Source organism: Coenobita brevimanus, chromosome 1 (genome assembly GCF_032717465.1).
Source record: "Coenobita brevimanus isolate Jiangsu-jjx chromosome 1, ASM3271746v2, whole genome shotgun sequence".
Classification (NCBI taxonomy): domain Eukaryota; kingdom Metazoa; phylum Arthropoda; class Malacostraca; order Decapoda; family Coenobitidae; genus Coenobita; species Coenobita brevimanus.
In genome coordinates, this window is record NC_136954.1 from 32,006,423 (window position 1) to 32,025,567 (window position 19,145).

Consider the following 19,145-nt stretch of genomic DNA (forward strand, 5'->3'; position numbering starts at 1 on the left):
CACCTGAATAAGCCTGAATAAGAGCCCTAACATCTGAATAACCCTGAATAAGAGTCCTAACACCTGAATAACCCTGAATAAGAGTCCTAACACCTGAATAACCCTGAATAACAGCCCTGACACCTGAATATCACTGAATAACCTAACACCTGAATAACCCTGAATAATAGCCTTGACACCTGAATAACCCTGAATAAAAGTCTTAACACCTGAATAACCCTGAATAAGAGCCCTAACACCTGAATAACCTGAATAAGAGTTCTAACACCTGAATAACCCTGAATAAGAGTCCTAACACCTAAATAACCCTGAATAAGAGCCCTAACACCTGAATAAGCCCTGAATAAGAGCCCTAACACTTGAATATTCCTGAATGAAATCTGAATAATCCCGCTAATAAGAAAATGAGGAAAGGGATGGCACTGAAAAACTTGACATTCAGCGTCTTGGCTCTGACGCAAATCCTGAAAAAGAAACATCAAAGGACACAAGTTGGAAACCCTACGTATTTTAATTGACGTCTCTTGATCATGGAGAGAGAGAGAGAGAGAGAGAGAGAGAGAGAGAGAGAGAGAGAGAGACCCTTCAAGACTACAGTACAAAACAGCAAAAGTAGGGTAAGCAAGAGCCTCCCCAAACCTCCTGTGTTTACTTCCTCTGCTGGACTACCAAGGCATCACAGGCTATTTGAAAACTTCAATGGAGGAGGAAAGGTGGAGGGAGAGAGAATGCAGAAAGAGAAGAGGGAGAGAGAGAAGAGGAAGGTCGGGAAGAGGGAGAGAGGATGAGACGAATAAAGAGAGGAAGGGAGAGAAGAGCGAGAAAGAGAAGATGGATGGAGGAGGGGATGGGTAGGGGGAGAGATGAGTAGGGAGAAAAGGCTGGGAGTGAGGGAGAGCGGAAGAGAAGAGGGAGGAGGAGGATGTAGGAAGGGACGGAGGGAGGGCAGAGGGAGGGTGGTAGGGAGGGAAAGAAGATGGAAGGAGGGAGGGAGAGATAGGTAAAGAGAAGGAGGGAAGGCGAAGGGGGAGAAGGAAGAGGCTGGAAGTCCGGCCTTTGATGTCGCTAATGAAGCGTGCTTAGGGAGTGGCGGACACGAAGACGACACAGAAAGTTGGTGCCTGTGTGAGATGACTTCCTGTTCCCTCTCCTACCGCCCCGAGAGGCTGAGTAGGAGACACGGGAGGAAAGGGGGGCCTTGGGAGGAAAGCAGGAATAAACTGATGAGGGATAATGGGAAACAGAGAAACTGACTGGGGAACGAAGGAAAACTGCGACTGAAGCCAACGGATTATGGACGACACGAAAGTTGAAAAAATAAAGTGTGTGTGTGTGTGTGTGTGTGTGTGTTGAATGGGAAGTCTTTCCACATATTTAATCTAATTATCTTGTGCAACAATTTTTTTTTTTGCTTTAACTTTTGCATTCCTTTCGTTTTCCGTTGAACGATAAGTCACATCGAGTAACTATATCTATACTACTATACTGCACACACCCATGCTACTGATGTTTCCCCTCACCCTCATCAACGAGCAATATTTTCCCCTGTAATCTTTTCAAACCAGGCATTTTTGTAGATGTACTTCGTGCCTTGTATTTTTGTCTCTAACTTTTTCGTTGTTACACCTCTGCCTCCAGCGAGCAATATTTCTTCCGCAATTTTTTCATCCCAGATCTTTTTTTTTCTGTTTTGTGAGGTTATAGTTCGTACCTAGCCTTTTTATACTTACTGCATTGTTTATACCGTCTTCCGCAAACTTGTGCTTCTGATCTGTCTCTACCGCCTTCAACAGCCAGTATGTCCCGTTGTTAATTTCTGTAAATCATGCATTTTTAAAAATACAATTGGAACTCAATGTGTTTACAGTGTGTCTCTCTGTGATAAGCAGTTTTCTTATCTGTACACACCAATTCTGCTTGACTCCAACTTCTCATTTAACGAGCAATGTTTCACACGTTTTCAGTTGCAGTCTTTTCATCCACCCATTCATCCATCATCCACTCTTTCACTGATACAACAGGAGTGTAGGGGCCCGGGGATAGGTTATTACAGGCGAGTAACCCGTCAACCTCTGACTGGCATTATGTGAGCAATAAACCTATCACAGGCTAAATGGCCTAAGTTACAGAGATGAGTACCATGGCTAAGCGCCTCACACAACATGCCCCTTTACCTTACGATATCATCCCTCGGATGTAAACCCTCACAGGCCACAACCGGTTGACGAGTCTTAACCCACTAGACTACTAGCTATTTCTTTATATAATTACCATCCAGCGTAGTAAATGGTATCCTAGTGTACAGAAAACCATGTGGCTTGTCATCCAGTGTAGGGTCAGCTAAAGGCAGTACTACATTGAGCGGATAGTGCGCCCCTGCATCTACCACATTTTTTTACAATGATATATTTCGTTACTAGTACTGTTACAGGTATTTTTTAACTGTCTTTTCGCAAACAAGTGCGACTGATTTTTCACTTTCCGTCTCCAGCCAGCAATATTTTCATTTTTCTTTCTCGTATTTAGCATTTTTCGTGGATAAATTTCGACCTTACCATTTTCTTTCAACATTTCATACTTTCCATTTCATTAATTTGCACCATTCTACTCTATCTCAGTGTAATTTATTCATACTAGGAGTTTTACCTATCTTCTATCTTATCAAACTACTCATTCTCAATATAAGTTATTAATATTAGGAGTTTCAGTTTTTTTTCTCAAATTTTTTCACAGTACTCAATATCATCATTGTAATTCACTTGTACTAGGCGTTTTTAAAATCTTTTCATACTAATCACATCCTCAGTATAGTTTATTCATAACTGGCGCTATCCTTTTTTTTTTAGTCTTATATATATACTAAGATTCTCAGTATAATTTTTTCATACTAGAAGTTTTATCTTTTTTTTCAATCTTTCCCTACTAAATATATTCTCTGTAATGTTTTCATACTGGCATTCTTCGTGGAGTCATATTTCTCAGCAGGTACAACCATCATTAACAGTACGACGACAATCCTCTGCCAGCTTTGTGTCCTGCCTTAGATACTTCTCCCTCCTCCCCAGATGACAGACGGTACTCTCTTTTCTCATGTTCTTGTGCTGTGTTTCATATTGCTATCATATTAAATAAATATTTCACATAACGCCTTCCATTGCCACAGCTGGTGAAGAAGTGCGGCAGAATTTTTGTTCATGGCTTCACTCATCATCCATACATTTTGCTGACTCTCTGATTCTACCGCTGGCGGAGTTACACATCCACTAAGCCCTACCGTTCAGTGTTATGGAGGTTGTTCGGAGCTTCGAAAACTATCTTTATAAGGATGACCGATGGTTTCACACTGAACGCTGTTGCTTATCGCGTTTTTTCTTTAGCCAATATTTTTGAATGGACAGCTTATTTCACATGTTACATATTCTTCCTTCATGTCATACTAATTAAATTACTAGGCATGTACAACAATGAGTAGTTAATGGAGGATATTTTCATACTTTTCGTTCACGGTTTCAAAATGTAGACGGATGGTTGTAAAGGTAGTTTTTTGATCGTGTGTACATAAGGAAAATTTTGATACGCCACTGTTACTCGTGTATAATATAAATAAGTAAATAAGCAAATAAAATAAAAATAAAGCTGCGAACCACCAACATCATGTCTTTGTTTGATGTGAAACTTTAGTTAAGACATCCATCTAGTCAGGTAAAAAAATACAGGTTACGTAGAAATAATCCCCCAATTCTCTCTCTCTCTCTCTCTCTCTCTCTCTTGAAAATCCGTTCCCAAAGTCCCAACAGTCCTCCTACGTGCAACACAGCTCCATATATCACTTTGTGCAATTTTCCCCGCATCCCTTCCACGTTAGCTACTGAAATGCCTTTATCATGATGTACTTTCTGCCCTCTCTCACTGCTAGGTGTTCCTCATCCACGTATTTCCCCACTATCCTCGTCTGCTCTTTCTATTTTTACTCCTACGATGGTCTCTCGTACAAGGAATTTTCCACAAAGATCTTTTGTACTCCTCTTGCCCTCCATCAAAGAGCTTTTACGTTTGGATATTTTTTCAACTTGTTTCCTACGGAATTCTTCAACTTTCATCCTTCGTAGTTTCTTTTAAATTTCACTTTGCCTATTTTTTATCTACCACCCATCGCTTTCTTCCATCTTTCACTTTATGCATCTCTTATCCAACAGTCTTTCGTCCTTTTCCCGGATGCAAGTTTTTTTTACTACGCACATTTTTTTTTCCTACGGCCGTTTTCCCGTAATACACATTTTCCCCTCTAGTAATGCATGCACTGCACTTTATAACCATCTTCCACTTTTTTTCGTTCCATAATTTTTCCTACTGTGTGTTTTACTTCCCAATTCTTTCACACATCACATTTTTTCCTGCAAGTGTTCGTTGGTAGTTCTGTCTTCCCCTCTTTTTTCGGTCATAATCTTTCATAATAAGCTTTTTTTCCCTCCCCGAAATTTCAGGATATCCGCATCCATCGCATCAACAGTTGCCATGGGTTACTCAAAGACCCATTAAAAGATAAGATCCTTGATTATCTTAGGCAGTAATGTTTCGCCCACTTCAGGGTCTGAGAAAATAATGACCCTCACCTCTAAATGATGCTTTAATGAACCAATTTGTCAGGCATTCTGGCCATAACTATAATATTTCGCGTTACCCATACCACTGCCGGTCACGATGTATGTATGTATAAGTATGTATCCTCGTAAGTATATATATATATATATATATATATGTAAAAAAAAAAAAAATCCCATTCCCCGGTAAACACTTCTAAAGGCACGTGTACACACGCACCCACTAGGGAGTTCAGTAGCTGCCATTCCGATCTTGGTCCTGACTGATACCCTCTGTGGGGATGCTTTGGCCATTTTTGGGCTCCTGCAACGGTATGGTTTGGTGAAATGGGGGTGGCAAAGTGCACCGTGTTATGGCCTGGATTTAGATTTAGTAGTCAGGGTACGTTTGTATGAGAGAGAGAGAGAAAGAGAGAGAGAGAGAGAGAGAGAGAGAGAGAGAGAGAGAGAGAGAGAGAGAGAGAGAATGGGGATACTTACGTCCAGTGATGTGTGCTTTGGCCACTTATGTATGTACTCTGCGACGGCATCACCACGCCCCTAGCAGGGCAAGCATTTTCTAGAGTGCAAAGTTTAAAGATGCTTGTGTAATTCTACCCAACAGTGTATATATCATGAACCTTCACATATTATCTTCTAATGACTCTTCTTTCTTAAAAACATATGCAAATTACGAGTAAATATTTGCCATTTCACTGGAACCAATGATTTCCTCCTCCCTTATCTGCCTTTTCTTTCTTATCAATCTTTTTCTTCGTTTACTCATCCTTTTCGTTTTTCCTTTCTTTTTTCCTATGCCCTTCTTTTCCACTGATCTTCCTTGCTTCTCTTCTGTTCTTTCTTCCCTTATCTTGTTTTTCCCCATCTTGTTTTCTTCTGCACTTGACCCGTCATGCACACACACCAGTCTGGAACTATCTCACCTTTTCTTATTCCCATTATTATTATTTCGCCTGCCTCCCTTCTTTTTTCTCTAGCATCTCCCATCTTCTCTCTTCTTTCCTCTCTCCTCTCTTCTCTACTAAATCCTTCTCTCCCTTTTCCCTTCTAGGAGCCATCTTATCCTTTCGTTTTCCTTATCTTCTCGTGTCTCCTTTTTCTTTATCTCCTCCTTGACTCTCGTTATTCTTTCTTCTCTTGTCCTCCATTTGACCCTCCTCTCTTTTTTATTTCATTCTTCTCTCTCCTCCTCTTCCGTCTCTCTCTCCTGTCCCCCTTCCCTCTGTGCACTCACCATAGCTGGAAACCAACACACTTTTTGTCTTCATCTGAACCCTAGTCCTCCTTTTGCCCTCTTCTCATTGTATTTTTTTTTCTTGCTTTGCTTCTTATTTACCTTACTTATTCCTCAGTCTCGCGTGTCTCCTCTCTCTCCCTTTGTCTGTCTCCCGTCTTCTCCTGCTCCTCGTTTCAGTCCTCTTTCATAACTCTTACTTTTGACTCTCCTCCCCGTTCATTCTTTCGCTTTCTTTGATCTCTACGTTTATCATTTATTTCTTTTCATCCCTTTTCCCTCTTGTTTCTCTTCTCTTCGTTTTGTCTTCCATCTTCACCTCGTCTTGTTCCCTCTTGTTCCGAATAAACACCACAGCCTAGAACCACTTCAGTCTTCTGTGTTCGTTTCTGTTCTTCTTCCTCTTTGTTTTGTTTCTCTTCCTTTTATTTTAATTTCCCTTCTTTTTTCTCCTCTTCCTTTCCTCTATCTTTCACTTCCCATGGCTTCTCCTTTCTTCTTGTTTTTCCTTTCTTCTTGTCAGTCTTTATTCCTCCTTTTATTCTTCCTTCTCGTTTCTCCTCTTTATTCTTCTTTCTCGTGACCCCTTTCTTCTCCAACTCTTGGTTCCCCCTGTACGTACACCATAGCCTCGGGTTATCTCTCTCATATCCTTTCTCAACCTCCCTCCTCCTCTCCTTTCCTCCTTCGCTTTCCTTCCTTTCTTATCCCTTCTTTCACCTTCTTTTATCCTACATAGTTCTTCCTCTTCTCCTGTTGTTTTCATCTTCTTGTTCCTCCACAATACTGCTAATATTTCTCATCTTTCTTTTCTCCCCCTTACCGACCATCTCCTCCACCTCCTCCTCCTCTTGATCGTTCAATTTCATTCTTGTGTCCTTTCTTTCCCTTTCCTCCTCCTCCTCCTATTCCCCATCGTTTGCCGAACCCACAGGGGCGGCCAAATTCAGTGCGTGTCCCAAACTGTTACTGTATGTCACAGTACAGTTGGAATGATGAAATCTGGCAAGACAGAACCGCAGAGTTTTATGAATGTCACTTTGGCGGGGAGTGTTGGAGGAGAGTCGTGTGTGTTGAGATGCGTGTGGAGTTCATTTGGGTTATGTCTAAGAGGTGTCTAAGAACAAACAACACCTTCTGTTATACACTGGGGTGGTGGATACGGTTTGAGTGGATGCGGCTACTAGATGTGTCCATTGTCATATTCTACTCTCCTTACTCCTCGTTTTTCCTCCTCCTCCTCCTCCTCCTCTCTCTCTCTCTCTCTCTCTCTCTCTCCTGCCAGCAATCTCCCCACCTCATGTGCCAATATCAGGTCATCTCTGATCCTCTCTTCCTTCCTTTTCCTCTTTACCACCTTTTTTTAGTTCACATATCCCCATTACCCTCCCCCTCCCTTTCTCTCTCTCTCTCTCCCCCATTACTCCCCCTCTCTCTCTCTCTCCCCATTACTCCCTCCCTCTCTCTCTCTCTCTCTCTCTCTCTCTCTCTCTCTCTCTCTCTCTCTCTCCGTTTTCCATCTCCTTTACCCTTCCCTTCTCTCCCCTTTCCATTCCTCCTTTTCCACTCTTCTGTTCTCCCCTGTTCCTCATTTTCCTCCTCCTCTCCCCTCTTCCTCTCACCAACAATCCCCCCCACCTCATGTGTTCCTGTATATATGTCTCACCTGATCCTCTCCTCCCCCCCGCTCCTCATAATATTGCCTTTATGTTCTCCCCCATGGCCACTTTACAGTCTCTCTCTCTCTCTCTCTCTCTCTCTCTCTCTCTCTCTCTCTCTCTCACACACACACACACACACACACACACACACACACACACACACACACACACACACACACACACACACACACACACCAAAGTTGGTAACTCGCAGACAAAATGTTAAATGGCTCACAGTTGAAGTCTTAGGACTGCCAGCATGAGGGTGTGGACATTCCACTGTTTTCTAACGACCATTTGTTATTATTTATTCGTCAGTTTGGCATTCCAGACATGTACAAGGACCACTGACAAGGCCTGCACTTGTTACTAGACAAGTAAACAGTGTACTTCCCTTAATAAAAAATAAATTAAAAAAAAAAATAAAAAAATAAAAAAAAAACGATAAGTACCTCATGTAATTTTTTGCGCTACTTAAAAGCTGTGTGTGTGTGTGTGTGTGTGTGTGTGTGTGTGTGTGTGTGTGTGTGTGTGTGTGTGTGAGAGAGAGAGAGAGAGAGAGAGAGTGCAGGGTCGTCTGTCATATACATACTCAAAGGGTTAAAATGGATACATGACAGATAACGAGACACAAGAGCAGTGGTGAGGTGAGAGAAAAGAAAAAGGAGATAATGTTAACATTATATTGCTGAACATCTTAGCCAGCAGTAGTTACAGACCCAGGGTCTTCTGTATCGTGAATCTGGTCGACTGCAGGCTGGAGTCGGCCTTCTCCGACCGTCCATCCTCCTCCTTTCGAGAGAAGTAGTTGAGAGACGTTTGTACAACCAGGCAGCTTACCCGACCAGTTATATCGGTGCCACCACATGAAGGCATCCCTCTCCAACACCAACCCTTCACTATGATGATGTATTTTTTATTCCTGATATGTCTAGGCCATTTTATTTAAATTAGCGACTTTTTGATCGGTGATTTCCATTCTGTGTACTATTTTTACACGTTCCCTTACCTAGAAAGTTCAAGATTAGGTTGGGTTTGTTTTCTTAGTATCAGGTTAGGTTACTTTGTAAGCCGGTTAGGTTAGGTTTGTTTTCTTAGTATCAGGTAGGTTTGTTAGTCAGTTAGGTAATCTGTCTGGCTGGGTTAGGTTGGGATAAGTTAAGATAGAGAAAAAAATAAGAAAAACTGGAAGAATGCCCTTGCTTATAAAATGAAACTCAGCACAGAATGCAACAACGGTATACATAACGGAAATCTGGGAACCGTAGATGCTGCTTATGGTTCCCATTATCTCTCTCACTCCTAGCTGATAAAAACAGTTTGGAGTAGGGAAGAGAAAATAAAAACGCACGGTACTGGACTGAAGATGCTAATACTCACTTTGACTGTCTCTGTGTTGTAGGTCGAGAGAGAGAGAGAGAGAGAGAGAGAGAGAGAGAGAGAGAGAGAGAGAGAGAGAGAGAGAGAAACTCAACACACACTACACCCCTTTGACGATCTCTGTGTTTAAGATCATCTCCGACGAAAAACAGCAAAAATTAAGAAATGAACTACGAGAGATAAAAGCTAATGATAACGCACTATATTAGATAAATTCGACACTCACTTTGACCGTCTCGCTGTTGAGTGTCATTTCCACCACGTCCAGTGAGTACAGCTTCCTCTTACCCTCGTCCGTGAAGCTGATGTTGCCTGTCAGTCCCTCCATCTCAACCTGCAACAACAATACCAAGATAATGCAAGAAACACACCAGCAATACCAAGATAATGCAAGAAACACACCAGCAATACCAAGATAATGCAAGAAACACACCAACAATACCAAGATAATGCAAGAAACACACCAACAATACCAAGATAATGCAAGAAACACACCAACAATACCAAGATAATGCAAGAAACACAACAACAATACCAAGATAATGCAAGAAACACACCAACAATACCAAGATAATGCAAGAAAAACACACCAACAATACAAAGAGAATGCAAGAAAAACACACCAATAATACCATGATATTGCAAGAAAAACACATCAACAACAACACTCATTATGGGTAACGAAATTATTTGCTGGTTTGCTTTCACGTGATGGTACTGGTCTCCTCTGCCAAATCAAATACTAAGTCATGGCTGCGTGTAAGTTCGATGAATTTTAGGTATGGAGTACCAATGAGTCTCCTTAGTTTCTAGCCAAATAAACCATCCAGTCTGAATACACATGGCCATTAAATGAGCTGAAAACGGTCATGAATATCTGTCATGTTAAATTTTAAAAGAGTGCTATAACATAAAATACAAATTTTCCGTTTGACAGTCTGTTTGCTTCACAGGACAAAGTCAACTCAGACAGATCTGACCTAATGTGAGTCAAAGTTGGAAGAAAGGATATGAGCTAGGCAAGGATGAAGCAAACAGATTTCTAGAGTAATCTGTCGAAGGTCAAGGTCACAGAGCAAGGTAAAATATTCGACATTTGAAACAGCTGGAGAGCATGGGTGTTGCAATCCCAGTGCTGCTGCTTGTCATTTTGTTATTAATTTTACTGATCTTGCTATTGTTTTTTATTTTCAATTTCCAAGAGAGAGAGGGACAGAGAGAGAATTTAGATCCTTGAGAGGTACAGTATCAGTGCCAAAGCGAGACCACCTCTCTCTCTCTCTCTTTCTCTGACTCACTCTCGTTAACATAGTAATGTGCGTTTAACAGGCACCACGAACCCCATGCCTCAGCTCACCCTGCTGCTGTCTGTTTCATATTCCCATAAACCTGCTGCACACCTCATCCGCTAAGCACCCTACCACCGCTGCCATACCAATGCCTTCCCTCGCTTACACGGGGATATTATTGTACGCACAGCCTCCCCATGGACGCATAACACTTCTGTCCAGGATGCAGTGCAACTTCTTCGGTGCGAAAAACCTTCCTTGACTTGAATAATGACGTCTGGAGGTACAGGTACGGTCAGCATCAAAAGTCCTGTCGCTTCTCCTGCTTTTTCCATAGTCTATGAGAATCTGAGTGGTGAATCTGTAGCAACCGACACAGATGACACTGATCTGTGGCCAAGTAAAATGATCAGCGTAGGTTACTGTGCATTCATCTTAGTTGTTTTTAAAGCCGGTGGAGAGAACACCAAGAGACGATAGAACTTATGATGTCGACCGTCCACTGGGGGTCAAATGTTGTGTCCTGCCCCAGCCACAACAAGAATATGTACCAGATAACGACCAGGAAGTTGACTCCCTCGCTTTTAACCCTCTTCTTGCCATCCGAACACCTCGAATCCCCCACCTCCCAAACCTCCCCTGCCCTAACTTTCCTACCACCCCCCAAAAAAACCATCCCCCACCTCCCGAACCACCACTGTCTTATACTCATTCGGTAGATATTCTTACTGTGACTAAGAGCGGGACACAGCATTTGACCGCCTGTGTACAGGTGACGGCAGTATGCCTTTAACTCTGTGACAGGTTATTAGCCCACAGTTCTGGTATACAGGGCCATTCCATCATTCAGCATACAGTACACAGTTACCTATCTTAGGTGTTATCCGGGGTATTTATTTCGCCTACCAACTCCAAAGGGGTAAACTTACACCTGAACTAAGTGGTGCGACCTGTCACAGCAAAATTCATAACTGGTGTTATCGTGTTGGCAACTGCAGCTGGCAGTGCTGACCACTGGGCCACCGGGGTTTTATATCAACAATGCAATTAAACAATAAATCATCGGACTGACGGTTGACCTGTTCGCTCCGAGGACGTCTTTTGCAATTTATTTTAGCTACCTCTGGCCGATTTTACTCAGCTTAGGAGAGAAATCTTTTAGCAGAAGTGATAATAAAGACACTTCAAACCTCTTATCTACGAAATGTTTCCTCTATGCTGAGTCAAATCGACAGGAAATGGTAGGAGTACAATACATACTGTAGGCTACATGACGTCCTCAGGTTGAAAAGATTAAAAAGATGCGGTTAATCATATTTATTAGCCTTCAAAATCTGATGACGTGTTATCTTGGTACTTCCAGACGATTTTATTCGACATACGATATACTTTCCGTGCTGGAAAGGTTAGATATATTTTTCAGTAACTTCATCACTGCCAAGGTGCCCACCTAAATTGAAGGAAATAGTGTGGTGACAGCAAGAATGTATCACAAAACAGTCCCGTACTGGAAGGGTTAATTTTCCACCCTGACCTCCTAAATCTCTTACTAAGAAAAACACAGCAACACACTTGGTCATTTCGAAGCTATTTGTTATTAGGAAGTTTTTAAACTAACAAAACTATTTTATGGGTTAAAAAGCAAAGAAAGAATAGCAGGAAACCCCATCCCCCCCTTCCTCCGCCCATCAAACCCTCCAGACGAAGCCTGCAGGAAATCGTGAGAAGGTCCACAATGCAAAATGGAAACACTGTCATAGAAATTTGATAGGAAAGGACTGGAAATCATATTCTAAACTATCTTAACCTGAAAGCGAGTAATTCAGCAGTATGTATATATCGATGTTTTACGGATGTGTCTCCCAGGCTTTAACGTGCAAGAAAACATCATAATCCTGTATCTTTTTTTTTTTCTTAAACTCTAGCTTGGCCTACAACTGTCATCTCTCCATCTTGATTGTTAAGTTGTTTGCAAGATTTAAAACTAGAAATTCGAAAATAGGATACTAGTCATGAAAAGTGTTACGTAAAGGAAGTCAAGCCGCGACTTTTCTGCCAAATGGGTTACGTAAAAGAAGGTGGAAACGGACGAAAATCTGAGCCAAGTGAAGGTAAATGAACTGTAGCTATGCACTCTCTGCACCCGAATATTCTACCTATGATCATTTTACTGTGACGACCTAAAACTGCCATCTCTCCATCTGAATGCTTAGCTGTAACAACAGATTAACACTAGAATATGATGCTAGTCATGAAGTTGTGCTGTGGAGAGGATGCAGAATTTAAGCACTGAACTGTAACAATAGATTAACACTAGAATATGATGCTAGTCACGAAGTAGTGCTATGGAGAGGATGCAGAAATAATGCACTCTCTTGTTCTGCCATTCACCTACACGAAATAAGTTGCATTGGAACGAAAATTTGGGCATGTTACGGTAATAAGGTTACAGTGCTTTAATTATCCTCTATAGCACCATAACATGTTCACAGTGCCACTATTACATATTACACATCGTCTTCAGGTGTCTGGCTTCATCATTATTCTTTCTTGACAGCATTACCCCAGGTCCATCCTGACACCCTAATGTTCCACACTGCCAACCTAATTTTACACCCTGACACCTTATAATTCCACACAATACGTTTTTTACACCCTGACACCATACCCATCTTTCATAACACTCTGATATCCTACTCAGACAATTAATGCTACAACCTAAGACAGACATTCCCAAACAATCAATGAAGAAACACCTACATACCTACTTCACGCGCACGGCAAAACATCCCGATCGGAACACACTACTACATGCCACCCCTAATGTCATCCACCCATCAAAATTATCCTTAAACAGAGCTGGTCCAGTTCACTTGGCTAGGGTTAGATCAGGACATCACTCAGCCCTGGTCATTGCTAGTTTAGATCTGGGTTGGATGGAATCAGAGATGACATTTGCCCCGCTTGTTGAACAAGCCCACACAACATAACATACACAATGGAGCACTGCACAGCACACGCTACACTAGGATGCAGACACAACGTCAACGGTGTACGGAACATATGGGACAACCTCACAGGGGCGGTCGTTTACCTACGGTCGACGACTACGCTCGGTCATGTGGTTCAGGGTTAAGCAATATGAATAACAACAACATTAACGTCAGCTAAAACAACTTCAATACTCCACCCTAGAGAACTGTTTTTCCTCTTCAGCACCTTAACATCTCTACAGTGCATATCTAACTCTTCACCCACCTTCCTCAAGTCCCTGGTGGTCTTTTGTTATTCACTCCTGACATCCTGCCTCCAAGTCCAATCTAACACCACATTATTCCACACTGACACCCAATTCTATATCCTGACACCATTATCACCATTCTTGACATTGATACCCACCCTGGCACCCTAATACTCTTCTCTGGCATCCTAATATAGTACTCTACCCTGGCACCCCAATACTCCACAATGGCACTCAAATACTCTACCCTGGCACTCTATTACTCCACCCTGGCACCCTAATACTCCACCCTGACACCCATATACTCCATGCACTCCACCCTGCCACCTTAATACTCCACCCTGGCACTCCAATACCCCATCCTGACACCTTATTACTAAAACCTAATACCCAATCCTGGCACCTAATACTTCACCCTGGCTCAATAATACCACACCCTAGCACCCAAATACTCCACCCTGGCACAATAATACTCTACCCTGACACCCTAATACTCCACCCTGACACCCCCAATACTCTACCCTCACACCTTAATACCCCACCCTGACACCCTAATACCCCACCCTGGCACCCTAATACCCCACCCTGGCACCATAATACTCCACCCTGACACCCTCATACTTCACCCTGGCACTCTAATACCCCATCCTGGCACCCTAATACCTCACCCTGACACCTACTCCTGGACTCACCTTCCTCAAGTGCCTGGTGATCTTCTCGCCGTGCTCCCAGACGCTGTGATCAGCGTCATTACTGTGGCAGCTGATGATCCGCGGCGCCCCCAGCCCAGGAGACCCACCAAACACGTTCACTTTCTTGTGCTTTAGTCTGGTCAGCGCCTCAGCAACCACCCTCACCGCGTCGTAGATCAATGCTGACTGGGCCTGGGGAAGAGAGGATGGACTGATTTTAGTGCTGCTATTGAGGAAGAAAAATAGTAAGACGAGAGGAGGAGGAGGAGGAGGAGGATTACACAGGATTACACAGGAAAGCAAACAGCAACAGACCTTATGGTCCTTTCGAGGCTGCTTGTTAGAGAAAACTATGACTACAAGATCTACTCTACATGCTGAAGGATAAGGATAGTAAAGCAAGAAGGCTCCCCCCACCACCAAACCCTCCAGGAAAAAGTGAGAAAAACCACCATGCAGCATGGAAAAACTGACATGGAAATTTTATAGGAAACACTGGAAAGGAAAAGTCACATTCTATAATACTTTATAAGCTACCCGATTGAGTAACCTGAAAGAGAAAGTAAACAAATAAAATAATAGTTACGGCATGACATTACAAACCGGTACATTGAGTTAATGGGAAGTCTGTGGACATAACGTGGAAGCTACACACTGAACAGTGTGGATGTTTAAGGGTGGTGCGGCAGCCTTGCCTAGCGCTTTTAAGGTAAGCAGCAGTCAATCAGGCCCTAGCTCCGTTCGCCCCACTGAGACAAGGAACTCTCCCATGTGGGACAAGTACACAAGTTTCATCCTGAAGCAGTGACCCCTGGTACATTAAAAAAAACCCGACGGTGGTCACTTGACTAACAGGGACCCTCAGTGATCCACAGCCCATCACAGGTCGAAAGTGAGAGTAGTGACCGTTAACTCAGGGTTATCTGTGCAGATCCTAATCTGTACTTATATTGCTTTCTTTGCACTGGGGAGATTGAAATATATACGACGGGTGTCTTAGATAAAAGGGGACTGCACAGTGCACAGTGTGGATGTGCAATGCACTGAGTGGATGTTTAGGGGTGGTGCGGCAACCTTCCCTGGCGCTTTTTAGGTGAGCAGCAGTCAATCAGGCCCTAGCTCCGTTCACTCCACTGAGACAAGGAACTCTCCCATGTGGGACAAGTACACAAGTTTCATCTTGAAGCAGTGACCCCTGGTACATTAAAAAAATCCCGATGGTAGTCACTTGACTAACAGGGATCCATAGCCCATCACAGGTCGAAAGTAAGAGTAGTGACCGTTAACTCAGGGTTATCTGTGCAGATCCTAATCTGTGCTTACTGTATATTACCTCATTTGCTTTGGGTAAATCGAAAAACGTATAATGACGTGACGTGATGCTATGTTAAGTTTACGGGGTGTCCGGTAGACACAAGGGGACTGCACAGTGTGGATGTTTAGGGGTGGTGCGGCAGCCTTGCCTGGCGCTTTTAAGGTAGGCAGCAGTCAATCAGGCCCTAGCCCCGTTCACTCCACTGAGACAGGGAACTCTCCCATACGGGACAAGTACACAAGTTTCATCCTGAAGCAGTGACCCCTGGTACATTAAAAAAATCCTGATGGTGGTCGCTTGACTAACAGGGACTCTCAGTGATGCACAGCCCATCACAGGTCAAAAGTAGTGACTGTTAACTCAGGGTTATCTGTGCAGATCCTAATCTGTGCTTATATTGCTTTGTTTGTACTGAATAAATTGAAAATGTATAATAACGTGACGCAACACTATGTACGGGTACGTTGTTTATGGGGTGTCTTGTAGACAAAAGAGGCATGAACTTACATGTACCGTAGCTATAAAAGCAAGTTATTCGGACAGAGAAAGAGTCAGCTGAGGATTCTCGTGCAAATACTTGTCTAATTTGTTTTTGAATGTCTCAGTTGAGATACTGTTCACGGTATCTGAGGAGGAGGAGGAGGAGGAGAAGGAGGAATTGGAGGAGGAGGAGGAGGAGGAGGAGGAGGAGAAGGAGGAGGACACAATTCTTAACACAAAACATGAATGTCGACTGAGCATGTGGAATAGGAGACAAGTTCAGTGCTGTTGGTGGGTGGTTGAGGCGAAAGAGATTCTAAAAGGAAAATATAGAGACGATCATCTTTTCCTGCTAAAACCATACCGTCCCCTGGAAGACGACTCTCAGGAGTCTTAATGAAAATCAAGGTCCCTAACTGCAGGATATAAGGAGGGAAATTAATGCACTGTCGATTTTGAGCTGCAATCTAATCTCGTTTGAAGATATACGCAGGCATTGGAAAGAGGAAAGCGAATTTCTGAAAGTAATATAAGAAGGAGCCTAAAATAATATACTAAGGCGTTGAAGATACAGGAAGACATTGAAAATATTATACCAGGGCGTTGAAAATAGTATATAAATGAATTGTTGGAAGTAATGAACGATGGCGCTGAATATACTATGCAGAAGCGTTCTAAATAACACAGATGGCGCTGAAAATAACACAGATGTTGAAAACACAGAGGGCTCTGAAAATAGCTCTGATGGCGCTGAAAATATACAAAGGAGCCAAACGCAATGTACTGTACGCAGGAACTGAAAATAATATACAGAGCGGATTATTAGTAAGTATTTACACATGGTTATTTTTACTAGCGGAATATGGGAGACTGCCTTTCACTACGATGCCTTCACTACACTACACAACACATCGGTACACTGAACTACGATACAGAACATTACACATCAATACACTATGCTACACTTCAGCAAACTACACCACATTACACTACACTGCATTGCACTACACTAAACTACACTGCACTAAACAATGCTGCACTTCACTACACAACACCACAGCACACTACACTGCACTACACAATGCTACACTTCACTACATTACACTACACTACATTAAGCAACACTACACTACTGTATGCTACGCTACACAATGCTCACTACACTATACTAACACACACACACACACACACACACACACACACTTTTGCATGACATTGGACATAAATATTTTTCTACACCTCCTTGAATTTAATAAACATAAAGCATGACAAACTGACACGGAATTAGCATATTTCTGACTTTTTGGAGCAGTCTAAATGCTAAAAAGTGAAATTATAACAATGACCAAGTGAAAATGCCTTAATACATTTAATCAGACAGACATTTATATTTTTTGGCATTATGACAGGCTATATTTTTTTTCTTCACCTATTGAACGTGGCAACTGTATGAGAACTGCACGAAGGAGTATAGGTACCCACAATAACCTATGGGCGCGAGGCTGGTGACAGGAAAATTAAAAGTCAAGAGTTACAGCGGTGGAGATGGGAGTCTTGGGAAACGTGTGTGTGTGGGGAATGGAGAGGATGGGAAGTAGTGTGATTCGAATTTAGATGCCATCTTATAGTACTAAGGAAGGTTATATCCAACCCCTCCAATTCGAAAACTCTCTCTCTCTCTCTCTCGCTCGCTCGCTCTCTATTATTCCACGAAATAATTTAAATCATCCATAGGTACCAACAACAAAACAATCAGCAAGGAATACTAATAAAAAAAAAATCCTCGCACTGAACTGGTTCTCAATAAAACTGCCACCATTTCCACCGTGCCACCAGCTTTTCCTCAACAAATTTCCAACACTTGACACCACCAGCAGGTCACTCTATAAGCTGGCCAAACTTGTCATGAGTTTCGTTACGGTGGGGGAGAGAGGAGGTCTGGGCGAGACAGCACTCATAATTTGCTGCAAAGGAATTTGTATAGTTCACCAAAGCAAGCCACCAGGAACGGTGTGTGTGTGTGTGTGTGTGTGTGTGTGTGTGTGTGTGTGTGTGTGTGTGTGTGTGTGTGTGTGTGTGTGTGTGTGTGTGTGTGTGTGTGTGTGTGTGTGTGTGTGTGTGTGTGTGTGTGTGTGTGTGTGTGTGTGTGTGTGTGTGTGAGAGAGAGAGAGAGAGAGAGAGAGAGAGAGAGAGTTGATTTCCAGTCATTAGCTAGAATACATTGTGAAAACTGTGCTGACCATAAGAGGTTTAAATTTTTTGTCAATATTACCATATAGAATATAATCAAAACCAAACTGTACTGGGAAAAAAATAATCTGAAAGTGTTTCTTCATATTTTTCTTTCAGGTACAATGTCCATATATATATATACTGTATATATATATATATATATATATATATATATATATATATATATATATATATATATATATATATATATATATATATATATATATTCCATGATGAGAGACAGTGGCCGAGGAAATACAGAGGCCAGTGTTATTTCACCACAACACAGCCACACTGTTTTCACACCTCCACATTTACTCTCTCTCTCTCTCCAAGTCTGAGTGGTACACCCTTCCTGATATTCACATTTTTGTCACCTCAACCTCCACACCTTTACTGTATGTTCGTATTTCACACCTGGCCGAGTTCACTTCATTTTCCATTTCGAAATTTGCAGGAAGGAGGAGCAGTTACCCTCACATGTAATTTTTTAGAGGCAATTAAGTCTACCTCCCGTCCTGAGTGTGTGTGTGTGTGTGTGTGTGTGTGTGTGTGTGTGTGTGTGTGTGTGTGTGTGTGTGTGTGTGTGAGAGAGAGAGATGCAGCCATGGTAACGACAGGCAATACCGACATTCATGTAACAGCAGGGTAATCAAGAAAACCTTAAAATATAATTGTTGAATATAATCGCATCCTAAAATTAAGAGTGATACACACAAATGATACATATAACCAGAAAAAAAAACACAATCCCTAAATAAGTCTCAGCGTTACCATGGTTACGGGAAACAACAGGGACAATAATATTAGGCACTACTAGGACAGCAGGAATTATCATAAAATGCAATAAAATAGTATTCTAAAATTAATAGCAGCATAACAAGCAGTCATATCAACAAAACTATCCTTGAAAACCTTGTGTTGCCATTGTTGAAAAAAAAAAAAAAAATCGACAGCTAGGAAACAACAGGGCAATGAAGACAGCCGTAAAATATAGTCAACGGGTAACATAAGGCTCAA

The 19,145-nt window shown here is 42.2% G+C and overlaps 1 protein-coding gene across 1 annotated transcript in view; it reads right to left on the minus strand.

The window, feature by feature from the left end:
* The window catches only part of LOC145393174 (glutamate receptor 1-like), a 75,064-nt gene extending 64,783 nt beyond the window's left edge, over window positions 1-10,281 (minus strand). Inside the window, exons 1-2 of the mRNA XM_080267416.1 lie at window positions 10,234-10,281; window positions 9,103-9,210 (exon numbers count right to left, since the gene is read on the minus strand). Of these exons, the coding sequence (XP_080123542.1) occupies window positions 9,103-9,210; window positions 10,234-10,281 (156 nt within the window). The remainder of the gene's footprint in view (window positions 1-9,102; window positions 9,211-10,233) is intronic.
* Window positions 10,282-19,145: the final 8,864 nt, after the last annotated feature.